This window comes from Balaenoptera physalus, assembly GCF_965194825.1.
Source record: "Balaenoptera physalus genome assembly, chromosome: 20".
Taxonomy (NCBI): domain Eukaryota; kingdom Metazoa; phylum Chordata; class Mammalia; order Artiodactyla; family Balaenopteridae; genus Balaenoptera; species Balaenoptera physalus.
In genome coordinates, this window is record NC_138901.1 from 49,602,784 (window position 1) to 49,620,478 (window position 17,695).

At 38.2% G+C, this 17,695-nt stretch overlaps 1 protein-coding gene across 13 annotated transcripts in view; it reads right to left on the bottom strand.

Moving 5' to 3' along the window:
* SSH2 (slingshot protein phosphatase 2) overlaps window positions 1-17,695 on the bottom strand; it is a 242,145-nt gene that overhangs the window by 28,985 nt on the left and 195,465 nt on the right. For 7 of the 13 annotated variants that reach the window (XM_082443406.1, XM_082443409.1, XM_082443398.1 and 4 more), the window contains 6 exons: window positions 15,712-15,833; window positions 11,173-11,241; window positions 10,320-10,385; window positions 6,801-6,995; window positions 3,088-3,181; window positions 2,825-2,953 (listed from right to left, as the gene is read on the bottom strand). In XM_082443406.1, coding sequence (XP_082299532.1) covers window positions 2,825-2,953; window positions 3,088-3,181; window positions 6,801-6,995; window positions 10,320-10,385; window positions 11,173-11,241; window positions 15,712-15,833 — 675 coding nt within the window. The other 6 variants (XM_082443410.1, XM_082443407.1, XM_082443399.1 and 3 more) reach the window with 5 other exon arrangements.

Consider the following 17,695-nt stretch of genomic DNA (forward strand, 5'->3'; position numbering starts at 1 on the left):
TTCTGGCTGCAGACTTTCTTTAAACTATGCTCTATACTTTTCTTCTCCATATCAGCTGGACACCTTTCCAAATAAACATCTCTGTGCAGTGCACTACTAAGCCGAGCATTCTTCCAAAGGGAGGGGAGAAATCCTGCTGCATCCCTTCACACAATCTGCTTGCGCTCCAGGCATGGCAGCTACGCACAGATGAAATGACTTTGCAGAAAATTAACAACACCACTTACAGTTTGGATAAAACCTCTTTTTCTGTGTCAACTGCTGGGAAAGCCAGCAGAGCACAGACTCACTGGAGAAGAGATAGGGGTCTGGACACAGGATATGGTGGTATAAACAAAGGGAAGAAGCCATCACGGAAGAAATACAATAAGATGTTTAGACAACCTGTTCATGTACTTATTTTGTTGGATAAGAGTTAAATTTCAGGATTCTCCAGTTTGAAAGTTTTTTTCCCAAATGAGAAAAATATTCACAATGCAAAGAACATGTCCATTCTCGAGAAAACAGAATTATATCTGAAGCTGAATACATTTTCCTTTTTTCAAAAATATGTATATAGATACATATTAAAAAAGTAAAAAAGAACTAGAAGGCAATATTATATAATGAAAGATAATAGTGCTTATCTCTCTTGGTGTTGATTAAATGTCATTTATTGTCTTCTGAAGTTGTCTAAATTTTCTATAATGAACATGAATTATTTTTGTAATAAGAGAAAAACCCAAGACAGAAGACTACACCAATAATCATGAAATAACAGGATGAATTTAGTGATACAAATACTCAAATGCATTTCTAGTTGATTAGTGACTAATTTGGGGAGAACTGGATTGTTCTTTCTGCTCAGAGTACTATTAAAATTTATATGTCCTAAAATAGTACCATTTGAGGAAGGGGTAAGGAGAAGGTAGTTTTTGAGTGGGTGGCATGAGAGACACAGGGAAGCATGTCTGAAATTAAACAGTTAGATAGTGACTGAACTTGATATTCGTCATGTCTACGTCCTTTGAGGTATTAAGATCTAAGCTCAATGGGAAAGCAACTTGCAAGTTTATAGCTCTGGTCACTTTCAAACGAGTTATTTTTGGCTACAGGCACTTGCCCTTCATAAAAATTAGTCCTGTTACATGGAGACAGTTGGGGGCAGGGTCCATTTGAATGAGTGACTCATAAGTTTTCTATGCACAACACAAAAATTATTTCCAAGGATACAAGAGCAGGGAATATGTGAACCCTCATGGAATTACACACAAAAGACAACAAAGCCAGGTGCTATACAAATGGAAAGGTCAATGACAGTTTTGCCGTATGATCTACATCGAGAAATGGCAACACACATTGGTCAAGTTAAAGTAAAGAAAAGAAGTTCCCCTCCCAGCTCACAGCTTTTCATGAGTAATTTCATAGCTAAACACCACCATGAATCACTTGACAAGCATACATACTCCAAAGTGTCAACAAGTTAATTCAGGGCACAAGCCTTCAATGGCATGAAGTCTGACTGCTTGGTGAAATAAACTCTTATATTCAGGGTGAGATGATGCAGTTTAGTCAGTTCCTGTGCATATTTATTCCTCTTCTCTCCTGTTTCCCAGCTTCTAATCACTTCACAAATGTCCTTACCAGAGAAAGGAAGTGAAATTCAAACCAATCGATTTAGTTCCTTGTTAGCATTTTTAGTCAAAGTATGTGGGAATAGGAAATAAAAGTGAGGTTTTGGTGTTCCCCACTGACTTCAATTATCCTTGTTATCCTTGTTCCCATTACCATGTACAGATGAAAACTAGAACTCTTTAACATTTGGGAGATAAATAGGTCTTAGGATTTTATAAGCTTTCCTAATCCATCTGTCAGAGAGATCTCCTTGGGCTAATTACAAGCCACTGAATGTTCAGGTACCATGAAGAACAATTTTAAGTCACTGAAGATTTGGTAATCAAAAAGTAATTGAGGGACTAAAAATGTAGCTACAAGGTTCCAAATGTCTTAAAAGTCCAATAGTCTTTGTTATAAATAGTTTTCTGCTCTGTTCAGATATATCAGATCTTAGACCCATTTGGCAGATTTAAAAGAGTGGCCTCAAAAAGGATCATTCTTGGGGCTTCCCTGGTGGCGCAGTGGTTGAGAGTCTGCCTGCCAGTGCAGGGCACACGGGTTCGGGCCCTGGTCTGGGAGGATCCCACATGCCGCGGAGCAGCTGGGCCCGTGCGCCACGGCTACTGAGCCTGCGCGTCTGGAGCCTGTGCTCCGCAACAAGAGAGGCCGCGATGGTGAGAGGCCCGCGCACCGCGATGAAGAGTGGCCCCCGTTTGCCGCAACTAGAGGAAGCCCTCGCACAGAAACTAAGACCCAACACAGTCAAAAAATAAAAAAAAAATAAAAAAAAAAGGATCATTCTTTTTGGATACACTGTATAAAACTACTGTGGACTGGTCTGCTTTGTGGCTCTATTATATAGGACAGATGAGATCTTTAACAACCCATGGGTAAGAAAGGCCTGATCTGTAGCATTTGCCAATTTCCTCAGTGTAAATTTTCCCACCATAGTCAATTGATGTCACTGAGGAATTGGGAAGAGATGAGCAGAAGCACACCATTATATAACATTTCCACCATAAAACAGATGTAAATAACCTTAACAGCACAGATAATAGTAAAATGTAGTAAAATATAGGAAGTGATGAGGTTTGAGTATTTATGACCTTTGTTTTTAATGTAAGTTACATTTTTTCTAAATATGATAAAATTTGATAATCGCCCCCGCCCCCAGGAGTTGGTATGGACTAGCCCCAGCACACCGCTTTAAAGTGGCCCTAAGACTTACCAAGAACACGTGCTCAAATATCTGTGTAGGGCTATCCATCTGACCAAGGATCACTATCATTTCATTATCTATAAATTCCTTGAATTCTCGCAAGTTGCACACCATTTGCATTTCCAATTCAGTTCGTATCTGAAACAGAGATGACATTTTGTACTAATCTCTGAAAAGTCCCTCTGGACTTTCAATCACTCACCATTTCTAGCCCCACTCCTATTATTATTCTACCTCTAGCCTTGGAACAATGGGGACTCAAGGTCTCTTACCTCTTTGGATGTGATATTCTCCAAATCCTTCTGCATCATAATCTCCCTTAATTTGGTTTTAATTAGCCTTTCTGTTCGCTCACGTTCAGTTGGTCTGAGAAGAGAGAGATGGTGATTTTTCTTAGGCAGGAATTTGACCAAGTTAATGAATGTGCCATCTGATTATGTTTCCAAACTGGCAGGCCTTCCCTTTGTTACCCTTAAATTTATATTCTGGAGGCATGGGAGAAAGAAAATTATACTTTAAAAAGTTTCTTTTCAGAATGTACAGAATATAAACATGTACAAATTATTACTTGAAGAGATTGTACATGTCTAAAAGCCCATAAATATATTCACATATACAGATCCAAGAAGGAGTACAAGACAAATAGGCTATACTGAGTGTAATACTTTAATGGAGGACCATTTCCCATCAAGTACCCCTGAGTACCACTTGCTGAGCTAGAATACCAAGCTGGGAAGACCAGTGGTGTGACCTACTATGGAACTGGGTCTTCTGTAGCTTAAAAATGCCACCCAATGCTGACCATTTGTTGCTACAGTTCTAGAAAAATGCGAAAGAGAGAAGAGTGATTTCTGCCTTCTTCGATGAAGCAAATTCTCTTCCAAAATGGATTTTAAGGATTAGCTACCTGGAGTACTCCATCCAAAATGTTTTCTTTTTCACAAAAGCTCTCACCAATATCTCTGTGAAATTATTACCCCCATTTTACAGATAAAGGAAATAAACAGCTAAAAGGTTAAATGACATGCCAACCGTCACTTTCACTGGCAGGAGACCCAGAACTCTCCGTCCAGCCTAACACTCTACCTGCAAGATTATGTTGCTTCCCTTAGTCTTCTGACTCTCTTAAAAACAAAAATTTCCCTTGGAACTTTACTATGAAATCAAACTAGGAAGCTGATTCTCCAATTACTGGAAAGATACTGGTTCAACATAACTAGATGCTTCTCTCTAAAAGCACTATTTCATATTATGCAGAATTTGAGTGAGGCTAACAGAGAGCATTTTCTGTCTCATCTTTCCCTCCTACCTACTTGAGAGAGGTATCTGCCCTGTACACTTCCTTATTTGGAGATGGAAATGGACTAAGCCTTCAGGCATCCTGCCTGCCCTTGCTGCCTACGGCCTTATCACTGGCTGCAAAAATAGCTTCAGTGTAATCTCCAAAGATGGATGCTCTGACCCCACAACCTTGGGGCTCCCCACCACTTGGACTCTTAGTTTCTCACGAACCCTGCAGAGTATAGCTAACGCCTCTGCCAATTCCCTGTCAATCGGCCAAAGCATCCCTGTCTTGACTAGGATTAACATTCTTAACCATGCTCCCCACCATTTTTCCTAGACATAGCTAATGGTAGAAAGTTATACATTTCAGTCTTGTACTAAAAATAAATATTGGTAAAAAACAAATTTTAGCACCTGTGAGCATCGGTTCGATTCCCTAGTTTAGCAGACTTTCTCCCAATCTTTCACACTTGTTGGGCCAGAGTGGTTTGGGAGCAGACATACCTGGGTTTTAATCCCAGCCCTGCTACTTACTAGTGGTATGACCTTGAACAAATACCTTCCCTTTGCTGAACCTCTGTTTCCTTTTCTATAAAATGCAAACAGTAATACTATCTGCCTCATGAGGTTTTTATGAGAATTAAATGAGATACCATGTATGAAGCGCCTGGCATAACATCTGACGTACACTGGAGGCACCATATACCTATGTTCCCTGCTCTACCTTCCTTGGATTTCAAAATATAAACTTTATTCACAGTAGAGCACTTAAGTCCATTTTGGCATACATTCTCCTCTGTATCCTCAGCATTATTTTTTAGGCTTTTCTAGTCAACTTAGGGAAGAAGAGGGAATGGAAAAGGCATTACAACACAAACATACTTTCTCCCTTGATTTCACTAGAGAAAAATCTGGAAAATACATATATACACAAAGAAAATAAAAATCACTGAAAATCCCCGTCATTATTAATACTCTCACCTACAACTCTCAGTCTCTTTTTCTATAGACAGATAGACATTTGTTTATTAAATATATCTTAAATTGTGGTTATATTGTACCTAGTAAGAATTAACATTTAATGAGCCTTTACCATGTGCCAGGGACTACATTTTACATTATTATTATTATTATTTTTGCTCAGGGATAGAGAGAGATTATGGTCAATTTCATTTTCTTTCCTTTTTGTGCTGTAATTTCCAAATCTTCTCTAATAAAATCAGGAAAAATGAAAAGTCTGATTCAAAATGTCCATTTATGAACCAGATGAGACATCCATTTCTCCAATACCCATCAACCAGTCATAAAGCATGAAATCAATAACACTGCCCACGATTCTGAAAGCCATACATACTATCCTTATCTTTTTAGTTACTGTGGAATCTTATTTATTTATTTGTTTATTTATTTATTTATGGCTGCGCTGGGTCTTCGTTGCTGCGTGTGGGCTTTCTCTAGTTGCATGATTGGGGGCTACTCTTCGTTGCAGTGTGCGGGCTTCTCATTGCGATGGCTTTTCACGGGCTCTAGGCGCGCAGGCTTCAGTAGTTGTGGCTCACGGGCTCTAGAGCGCAGGCTCAGTAGTTGTGGCGAATGGGCCTAGCTGCTCCATGGCACGTGGGATCTTCCCGGACCAGGGCTTGAACCCGTGTCCCCTGCACTGGCAGGCATATTCCGAACCGCTGCGCCACCAGGGAAGCCCCAGTTACTGTGCAATCTTGAAAGGACTAAAGCTACCAGTACTAACTGGTCCTTGTACCAATAATACCCTATACAAAAAAGCTTTCACTGTTTTTTTTTTGACTGTTCCATTCACACAATTCTTGGAAATTTCACCTTTTCTAGTAAAAAGCATTTATTATCTAAATTAAGCCTTTAAAAAAAGAATCATGAATTGTTTTGGTATCACTTTAGGAATCTGAAGGTGAAGGTTTGTAGGACCATTTAGCAAGTAGCTACTCTTCTTTCCCAGATGTAGAACACCTTGGAAGTGCAGAAAGATCAATTCAGAGCAAAATAAACATCTTGATTAATTTCCAAAGCAGGAACTAAGTGTGAAAAAATTTCCAAAATAGTCACATAAGTTTCAACACACAGACCTAAAAAGGAAATAAACATCAGCTCCACCTTAGGCTATCCAATTTGCAGTACAGCAGGGAGATTTAATAAAAATGTTACAGACCTAACAAGGCAAATGTGGGGCTGAGTAAGACAGAAATTACAATATATATTTTAAAAAATTTGAACAGAAATCAGTTAAAAATTAGCATAACAACGTAGGTATTCTAAATTGACTGGAAACATCTTGTTTTCTTAAGTATTAGCAACATCCCTCTAAAAGCTTCTCTATGTCATTCATTTGCTTAGGAAATGCTTCTTTTAAGATAATGGAAAGTTGGACTTCAGCCTAACTCCTTTAAACTCAAATTTCAAATTAGTGGAATCTGAATTAATGGGGTTTTATGGTATTGCAGTTCTTAACTATGGAGACTCCACTGTGCCCAGGAGTGAAACTCTTCAGGCCTTTGCACACAACAGAAAGGACAGGTTTCTTTGCGTGGCAGATGTGTAGTGCAGACAATGACTAATATCACTGGTAAGGTTAATTCCCTAAGAGGAGAGATTAGGGAGGAACATGCTGGTTCTGACCCCCGAGAACACAACAGAGAGGACTTCCATGATCCTCAGCAAGATGACTTACATGTCTGTGAAAAGAGCTGGAGAGTCAGGCCGGTGGGACTGCACATCCTGCATAGCATTCCATTCATTGACTGAGGATTGATCTGAGTTGATATGGCTCTCATAATAACTCACCCAGGTGAGAAACAGGCTGCCAGGGTAGTAGTTATGCATTCTGGCGACTTCACAAGCCTTGTGTAGACTCTGTAATGCAGACCTGAAAGATATGCTGGGAAATGAGCACTGGAGAACCGTGGGGATACCAAAAGGCCAATAATCCATGTGCTCCCCAAACTCTTCCAATTTTTAAATCCTATAGAGTTGGGCCTCTGGAGAATCTATTCCTTGGAATTCAAGATTCTCTGATTCTGATCATACTACATTATCTCTTCATAGCAATCAACTAGACATTTCTTGCTGAAAGATATGATGCATTATTAAGGCAGGGGTTAGAGGGGAGCAGGAGAACTGACAAGCTACCAGTGAAAAACAGGTCTGAGTACCTATGGAGCTCACAATCCTGTAGTTGGAACCACGCTGTGGCTACTGTCACTAGAGAACTAAAGATCTACTTCATTTACTACACAAACATTTGTTTCTCTTGGCACAGAGTCACGTCAGAGCATGTATTCCCTATGACTCTTAGAGGTTCCACAACGATCACATAGACAGATGTTCCTAAGCCTTGAGGACAAGTCCTTTAATGTCCAGGATGTACTGATCTAATGACATCTGTCATTCTTGCTACCTTAGTCTCCTAGTCTTTTTAAACCATTTATTCATACACTTGAGCTACTTTCTAAGAACAGCTCTGGTTATACTGAGACTAATTAAATCTCTGACTCTGAACTCAGGAACTCAAGAAGGGTAAACAAAACTGAAAAGTACCTTTTTGGTTATATACTTGGGAAAACTAAAGCCAGAAATGCCAGGAAGAGTTATACAAGAGCAGGCATCTTTCTATGTTTTTGTTTACTGATTTGTCTCAAGTGCCTAAAAGAATGCCTTCTTTAAAAAAAAAAAAAAAAGAATGCCTTCTAGTTCAAAGTTGGAGCACAGTTAAAATTTGTTGAATGAAATGTCTTATTAGCTATAAACTAATGTCTCTCTCCTAAGGGAAAAGGATAGTATGCGAGAACTCTGTGGCCAATCTATTCCCATCTTTTTCTTAAAAATGCCTTTTTATTGTTTTTTTTCTTTCATAACAAATGTGATCATGCTCATTTTAGAAAATTTAGGGACCTCAGGTAAACGGCAGAAATATCCTATAATCTGACTGCCCAGAAATAACCACTGTTGGTCTCTGCAGAGATCTAAAATAAAGATGGTCATATTCTGCATACCATTTAACTTGTTCTTTTACTATACACCTTGTCATCAACATCTTTCCAGGTCAATAAATATTCTTCAACTAGATAATTTTTAATGGTTGCATAATATTTAGAAACATGGATGTACCATAATTTAACTGATTCCTATTATTTTAGCCATTTAAATTGCTTTCCATTTTACTATTAGAACACTGACAAACATTCTTATAGTTAAAAATTTGCACACACCCTTGATTATTACCTTAGGATAAATTCTTAGAAGCAGAATTACTATGTCCAAGGGTATACAAAATGATACAGAAAGCTGGCAAATCATTCTCCAGAAAGCTTGTTCCAGTTTATTTTCCCACAAGTAAGTCTATGACAATGCTGTTCCTTGAGTCCTTGTCAACCCCATATAACGTAAATTAAAAAATAAAATCATGACCAATTTCATGAGAAAAACATGCCAGTCCATTTTTAGTAGGGAAACAGATTTTCCCGTAAGAACAAAGTTGCAGAATCTTTTAAAATGCCTCCTTTTACTTAAAGTAAGCCAAATTCTCAGAATTCTCAGCAAATTTCAGTTTCTTACACAGATTCAAAGGTAAAAGCCAGCTTAATGCAATGTACAGGATATTCAATGCATGTTTTCTTCATCCAGGAAACAGATGCTTCAAAAGCATATGCCACAAGTGTCTGGTGCAAGTGTCCTAAAACACACTCAAGGCATAACCAGCTCATACTTCAGCTGCATACAAGAGAGCGAGGCTGCAGTAACTACTTTCCTGTGAAGGAAACACCTGGTCTAAATGCTGCTTTGATCCATACATCATCTTTTTCTTTTCTTTCTTTTTTTTTTTGTGACTTTTCAGTTCACTACTCCTCATGTGGTACACCAAAAAAAGTTTATTCTGCAATAAGCCAACAGAGCTAGGACTAGTCAGTCTACTTTAGAACATCAAAGCTTGAATTACTTGAATCCTTAAGAATTAAGACTGCTTTGTACTCCTCCCCAAAATATAACTGAAAACAGTGCATTTATGGGACTTATGGGTTTTACCTGGTATAGGTCAGTTGCTTTTAATGGCCCCTTAGTCAAAAGCGGTCATAAGTTTTCTATGAGAAATTTATCTGTGAAATATGCCCTAAATCTAAAACTTGGTCTAAACACATAACCTTAAACTCTGTCCTACCTCAATTACTGCATGAAATAAGATTTAATTGTTCAGTTGACTCTCTTTTAGGACCGCACCCACTTCAAGCCTATCAATCCTGTTATTCAGGGGTAAGTTATCTCCCTGGAGTCTTTTTCAGGCTCCTTTATTTCTTGTTTGGCTTGCATTCTGCCCATTCTACTCCTCATGGGGACTTCCACCATAGAACAAGCAACTGAATGAGGAACTGAAATTCAAATCGCTGACTGGGGGATGACTCTGAATCTTAAGAGTCACATCATTCCCTGCTTATACTGGATCATTTTTCTAGATAATCTAGAACAAGAGAATAAGAATCTATTCTGTCTAAATGTAAGAGATACTCTTAGGCCAGTTATATAACCTCTCCAAACTTTGGTTTTCTCACCCATAAGAAGGAGCTAATAATATTATTTTAGGGAGTTGGTGTGATGATTAGATGTATTCCATGTAAAGCACTAGGCTCAATGTCTGACATATATAGTAAGTAACCCAAAAGTGTCAGTACACCAGCTGATGGTTATTAACAACTACAATGTTTTTTCTAGGCTTTATTTGCATTATATAAATAGTCTCACAAACAGTTGCCAGCAATTAGATGGAAACTTATCGATGTATAATATAACTCCATCAGTGCTATCCCTGATTACCTGAAGAAAGGGGAAGTTAATGCATAGTCGTGAATGTTCTAGACTCGGCTCTAGACTGCTATTAACTTAGTCAATGTGTCCCCATAAAACTCAGTTCCAACTGGCTATTTGATCCATTAAGTGTCTTCCAGAGTCTAAGAGCACCTCTGAGTTTCACTTGTTCACCAACGCTGAAGGCCTTCCATTGTGATAATTTGAAAACTGAACTTCTAAGTCATCTTTAACTATGATGGCCACACAGACAGATCACACAAAATCCTATACACACAAACAGATGACAGAGCATTCTCATAAAGAACTGTATCATTTCAAATACTACTTCTCACAAAATATTGTTCCAATAACGTTAAAAAAACTTTCACAGAGATATTAAAAGTCCTCTTACCACATTGCCTGCACAGACACTGGTTTGAATATGTGAACTCTGTTATCTGTTGATACGCTGAACCCGCTAAGGAAAACAGAATGAGACAAAAATCCATAAATGAGAGTAGGTTATTTCAGTTGTGAGTTTTCAAGGCTGTTTCCCAGGCTAGCAATTGCTGGCTCAGTAGAAGGTATCATCAGGCACTTTGTGTAGAAGTTAACTGGAGTATGGGACTTGACTGAAAAGCTTCAATGAATTGTCTGATTTTATCTACCAAGCAAAATGAATGGACTCCCACATCGGAGTCAGGGAATTACATACTGCTTCCCAGCTGTAGCTATGGACAAACTGTTCTGCTGTATGTTTCTATTTGGAAGTCTTGTGGGTTCTTAGCAAACCTGACCCTGGTTTTATAAACTGGAGCAAACATCTTGCGTCTCTTGAGGACACATTCTAAAAACACCAGTAGGGGGGGGGGGGGTCACTGGAAAGAACTGGCACAGGAATGGGTTATACTGTAGGCTGACAGCTGGCAGAGGCAGCAAGAGGTTATTTGAAACAGAACATAATCATCCTCTGGGAGAGCACTGAAACAGTCCCACATGCTCAGATTAAAGAGTGAGCCAACAAACTAGTTCTTCTTTGTTTGGATTCTTACCATAGTCGGTCTAGAGGAGTAGAAGTGAGAGGCTCTGGCAAGTTGTAATTTTACTCTACTTTACAAAACAGGAGTTTAAAAGGACGCACTGAGCTGCTGACATGACAGTTCAGTTGGGCACAATGGGCCTCCCATTCAGCTGAATGAATGGGCACTAAGATGGGACCCCACCCCTTGGCTTTCTGTAGGAGAATAAAAAGGGAAAGCTCTTACCCATCACCATCCAAATGAATTAGGGTGTCACTCCAGAGAGGCAGGACTAAGCCCATGGTACAAGTGCTACTGCAAGACAAGAAATAGTCCATAAGTTACTTCCTGTTACTTTAGGAAGCAGCTGTTTATTAACTCTTTCACTACAAAGGATAAGTCCCTAAGCTCTAAATTCTGACATAAGTGCAGAAATTTCTATCATATTACTAGTAACCCAACATATATGCCCAGGAGCTGTTTTAAACAGGTGTTAGTTAGGTCTCTATGTATTAAACATAGAGAACTTATTGACTGAGCTTCCTTTACTGCTGTCTTGCACATGGCCACTGTCTAAAAAAGTCCAGGTGATCGCTGACTTGCGATTGGCAGGTCTCAGCCCAAGTTCACAGCACCCAATTCAACTCAGAATTATTTCTAATGCCAAGAACTACTGCTAGTTACTGAAGACCTCTGAATATGTGATTTGCTCAATTCTAATCCTGAGGTTTACATAGATTTATTAAATAAGAACATACTCAATAGTCTAAAAGGGAAAAGTAATTGTTAATGGCTTGTAATCAAGTTAGAGAGACAAAACAGACACATTACAACTTAAATAAATAAAACAGTGCTTGGTGGCTGTGCACTGAAACAGCACTGCTGAAATGCAGAGTGAAGCGGAATGTCAACAACCAAAAAAAGGGTAGCTCTAGTATGGTATGTTAAAATATTATTTAAATCACACCCTGTCCCAGGGAGGAAACTAGCTTTAAGTTAATGGAACAGGTTGGGATGGGAAGCCATGGACTCCCAATTGTGTCTCTATCACACCACTTCTCTGGACAACTATAATCTACCTTAGAACTCTGCCACTTTCTCTCCTTAAGGCTGCCATAAACCATTTTCCCCTCCATCCAGTCTCCCAAAGGCTCCTACACCCTCCCCCTTCCAATGTATCTAGAAAAGCAGCATGGTATAGTAGAAAGAACACCAGATGTAGGAGGTGGAACAGCGAAGTATGGTTAAGAGCATAGGTTCTGGAGTCAGAGGGGCTTTGGAATCTGGATTCTGCATTAACTGTATAATTTTAGGCAAATTATTTAATTGCGTTGTGCTCCAGTTTCCTCATCTGTAAAACTGGGATAAAACCACTTTCTTTATTGGGCTGTTTTGAAGGTTAAATTAGATAACACACCAAAAAAAAATGTGTACAACAGTGCCTAAAACACAATAACAACTACCACTTATTGAGCAGTTATACTATATCAAAAGATCTGGATTCGATCTCCTTCAGCATTTCAATTCCTTTTGACAAGTTATTTAACCTCTCACAGCCTTAATTTCTTCATCTTAAAATATAGGTAATGAAACCTAAGCTTCACAGGATTATCATAAAAATTTAAAATATTTAAAGTGAAACAATACATATGACTGTATTGTCATGTAAAACGAATGTTGAATATGAATCTGTGGTGGGTGCTCTGACACAATGGAAAGTGCTTTTGGCAGGGCAGGGTGGGGGACATTATGAAAAATGCATTAAAAACAACATGGGGAATACTGAACTCCCACTGCTGCTGGAGTCACTGCAGGGCTAACAAAGGCCATTCCCTAGCTGGGCTGTATCTAAGGCTCTGCACTGCACTTGCTGGCCTGTGTTACTCACAACTCCACTAGTGATTCCAGAGTTCAGGAGATTCAAATCAAGATTGCTAACAGCTTAGGCACATTGTAACCTTGGGCCTGAACTCCTGAACAGCTATCAAGCCAGGCCCTGGAGGGAGGAAGACTGCTCCACCACTGTTTTTGTTGACTAGATGAGGTGAGTACAAGGAAAACCTGTTTTGAAAATGGCTTCCCAAGGTTGAGCGAGTTATTTTTAGAGTAGTTTTTTTTTTTTTCCTTAAGTGAATGCTTAGCTAGGTCCTAGCAGCAAGTATAATTTGAGTATAAACATGAAGGATTTATAGCTTAGTGACAAATCGAGAAATTAAGTAACTACAGAAGATACCAAAGGTCCAAAAGAGTGTGATCTATGAGCTTGTGACCAGACACCAGTTAACCTTTAGACAAGTGACAATGATATGCAGGAAACAACATCACATTTTCTGCTGGTATTCAGGTCAGAATGCTTTTTTACATTAAGAAGTAGCTTTTTCACATGACAGGAAAGAGGCCTGAATTAGGCACACCTAGTATTTTTATCTAGTTTATCTTGAGTCTCATGAAATTTTCTCCATTAAAGTATAGTTACTTATTTTAATAGATACTCATTCCATTAAAAAATTATTTATTGAGTGCCGCTATGTACCAGACATTTCAAGGTGTTGGGGGTATGAAGAAAAATTATAAAATAATACCATAAAACTCTATTACTTTATAACTTGAAATATATACCAAATGCAATTTGGAAACCAAGGTTATAGTTTTTATTTTAAAATTTATTACTTAAAATATAACACAATACTCAAAGAACTTACAAATAGGCTAAATAAACTGGCTGTAATAATATATCTTGAGAATTACTTGGAATGAGCATGTCATAAACAATCTGGGTTCCACTTTGGTTTAATACTGTTTTGAAACACTAACTTTTTATATTCTCAGATACAAAATGATACAGATTCCTTCAAACAGCAACTGAGATAGAAATGACACTAGATTACTTGAGCAACAGTATTCTGAAGTGGGCAGCAATTTTCTTACTGTCCAAGCTCATTCAGACAGAGGGTGTAGGGGAATTCATAATATCAAATTTACCAGGTAGAATGAAAACTAGTTTCTATAGCTCTTCTTATCACATTTTATCTTCCATAAACGAAAATTTTCTGTTAGTCAGATACGATTCAGGCAGGACTATTACCAAAGACAGATGCAGTTTACCGAGGATAACTTACTGGGCACCCACATTAATAAGCATTCTTTATGATTTCTGGGAACGTTTAGGACAAAGTGAAAGAGATATAAGATTAGACATCTGATTTCCCACACTCTGGGTCAGGAGAATCTGAAGTTGTTGCCTTCTCTCTCTAGGGTAAGACTCAAATGACATTTCCATGCAGCTCCAGTTCCTGTTTTATGGGCTTTCCAAAGGAGTAGTCAGGGAGAACCAAACAAAGGAAATAAGATGGAGAGCAGCACTGTCCACCTGATCCTTCTGCAATGATGGAAATGTTCTGTAAGTGTACTGCCCAACAGGGAAGCCACAAGCCACATGTAGCTAGAGTACTTGAAATGTGGCTAGCTGTGGCTGAGGAACTGAAATTTTAATTTTATTTAATTTTAATTTATTTAAATAGTTACAATGTGAGTAGTGGCTATTATACTGGACAGCACAGATCTAGAGACATAAAAACCCAAATCAGAGGTCTTAAAGTACTAATGAATGAAGGCAAGGTAGGTATTCTTACAGGATAAATGCTTATTGAAAGATCTGTGTTGCTTAGCTAACACCAGAGGTTAAAACCATGCAGGAGAAAAAGCTTCCTAAATGTGGTTTACAAGCCTGTGTAATTTCAGAGCATACGATTAAAGGCTGTAAGTGGTATACAAGGTAACAACTCTGGCCTTGTGATCCTGGTGAACCCACATATCATTTTCAGGTTGACTGCTATGTACAAGCTCAGGTAAACACTAGTTTGGGAATCTTTCTGGTGACAATGTGATTTTTTTTTCCTTCCAACATCAGCACAATGAGAATCACTCTTAGTCTCCTCTTCTCTTTGCGGCTAAATTCTCCCAGGCCTGGGTCACACCCCTAGCTACTCCACCATCGCATTCTAGTCCTGAACCAGGAAGTCAATGCTTTGAGCTATCTGGCAGGATTTCCTGAGGCTTATTATCTACAGTGCAAAGGTCTGCTTAGCAGCCACATTCCACAGTCTTCCCAAGGTTTCTCCAGAAAAAATGGGAAAATAAAATGGAAAGCAACAAACCTTAGTGGCACAAAAAAGCCAGGTGATACATGGTACCTTTAATCTTAGGATGTATAGTGCTGCTAAAGCCAAAGGTAAATGATTATAAAAGGTTCTGTTTTGAGTTTAAACAATCATCCCCCCTGCCTTTTTTTAACTCAGAAGAAGAAAAAAGCAAGTGTAACATTTGACAAAAGCAAGGTGCAAGGCCATGGATATAAGAGACTGAAATTAAAGTGGGCTCTCTTTGAACCTAGAACCCACTGGTACACTATCACAAAGGGTGTGTGCCCCAGAACCACCAAATGAATCGTTACTGCTTAAAATAAAGTGGACTGCAAAGAAAAGCCAGTTTTTTTCCCCCCTTGGAGATAGAAATTTAAACCATTTGCTTTATATCATTACCACCTAAAGATGAGAGGAAGAAGGTAAGGAATAGTGGTAAATTAGAAACACACAACCAAAGACATTCACTAAACATTTTTGTCTCTCAAGATTGTGTGACTAAGGTACTTTTGATGTTCTCTCGTTTTACGCACCGAACTTTTAGACTAGAACTGCATAAGATGTTTTTGTGATAACTCAAAAGGTAACTGGAGTGGGTTGTTTAAAAAGAGGTTTTCTCATTCTCCCCTCTGTGGTACCATACCTGTCATTAGAAGAGAAATCCATTCCTAGAACGATGCTTTCTTCAGTGTCTTGTCTACCATTAGTTGAAACCACTACCATATAGCGTGTTCGATTCTGGTAAGTACTTTCTAGTCTTACAGCCTGGAGGTTAATAGACAATAAAGAAATTAAGAAATTTAGAAGATCAATTTTAGATCATTCAACCCTTTTTACATCACCATTTTAAAGCATACTCAAGGAGAGAGAAGAGCCAGTAATTAGGAGACCTAAATTCAAATCCCAGTTCATGTATTAACTATGAAAACTTCAGTAAGTTAATTGGAGGGAAATATAATAATACCTATTCCATTGGGTTGTAAGAATCATATGAAATAATGCATGTAAAGTACAGTGCTTGGCATATACTAAATGCTCAATAAATGTTTGCTATTAGGATAATTTATAACAATAACGATTAATGGGGCATGTTCTAATGATCTAAGAGTGGAATGTGAGGTATATGAATGTGAGCACCTGACTCACAGATCCATGTCCCGCAAACAATTATAATAGGAAGCAAAGTTTAATATCTAAGAGGAATATGCTCTATTGCATTCGTACAGATTATACACTACAAGATTTTCTTCTTTAGTTTCAAATATCAGAAGTTTATATTAGTTTTGTCAAAATTATGATATTTTAAAAGGTCCTTCAGAAAATTCAAATATGCACATGGTCTTAGATGATATTAAGGATTTACTGTTAGTGTGATAATGGCATTGTGGTTATGCCTTTTTCTTAAATATCTGGAGTGAGATGACATGAAGCCCAAGTTTTACTTTAAAATCTTCCAACAATGGGAAGCAACAAGATATTCTTCAGTAGGTGAATGGATAAACTGTGGTATATCCAGATAATGGACTAAAAAGAAATGAGCTATCAAGCCATGAAAAGACATGGAGGAATCTTACAGGCATATTACTAAGTGAAAGAAGCCAATGTGAAGAGGCTAGATAGATAGTATGATTCCAACTCTATGACATTCTGGAAAAGGCAAAACTATGGAGTCAATAAAAAGATCAGTAGTTGCCAGGGGTAAGGGGAACACCAAGGATTTTTAGGGCAGTGAAATTACTCTGTATGATACTCAAGTGGTAGATAACGTGTCATTACACATTTGTCAAAACCCATAAAATGTATAGCACCCAAGAGTGAACCCTAATGTAACTATGGACTTTGAGTAATAATGATGTGTCAACGTAGGTCCATCAGTTGTGACAAATGTTCAGCTCTTGTGGGAGATCGTGATAATGGGGGAGGCTATGCTTGAGTGGGAATAGAGGGTACGTGGCAAGTCTCTGTACCTTCTGCTCAATTTTACTGTGAACATAAAACTGTTCTAAAAAATGCAGTCTATTAAAAAAATTTGCTAAGAGGGTAGATCTTCTATTAAGTTCACCATCATTGTCATCATCATACGGAGGGAGGGAGGGTTGGAGGAAACTTTTAGAGGTGATGAATATGTCTGTGACATAGACTGTGGTAACGGTTTCACAGGTACATACTTATCTCCAAACTCATCAAGTTGTATATATTAAATATGTACAACTTTTTGTATGTCAATCGTACCTCAATAAAGTGGTTTTAAAAAGGTTCCAGCAAAGAAAGAATAAAAGGGGGAGATAAATGAAAGAAATCTGGCAAAATGTTGATGGTTATTAAAGTTGGGTAACGGGTTCATGCAGACATATTTTCTACTTTATATGTTTGGGAATTTTCTTAATAAGAAGGCTCAAAAAGATACTTTATAAACCTTAAAAATAAAGTAAAATGGCTACTAGTCAACATTCATTCAATTATTTACTCTGTATCTACAGTGTATATCATCAGAGCAGCCACGAGGATTCAATGGTGGAAGAGAGAGATATGGTTCCTGCCCTCACAGACTGTAGAGTCTAGACTACTCTTCTTTTTTTCTGTTAATAAAAAGCCAGGAAGATGTGCACTGGAGGCAGTATCCTCTG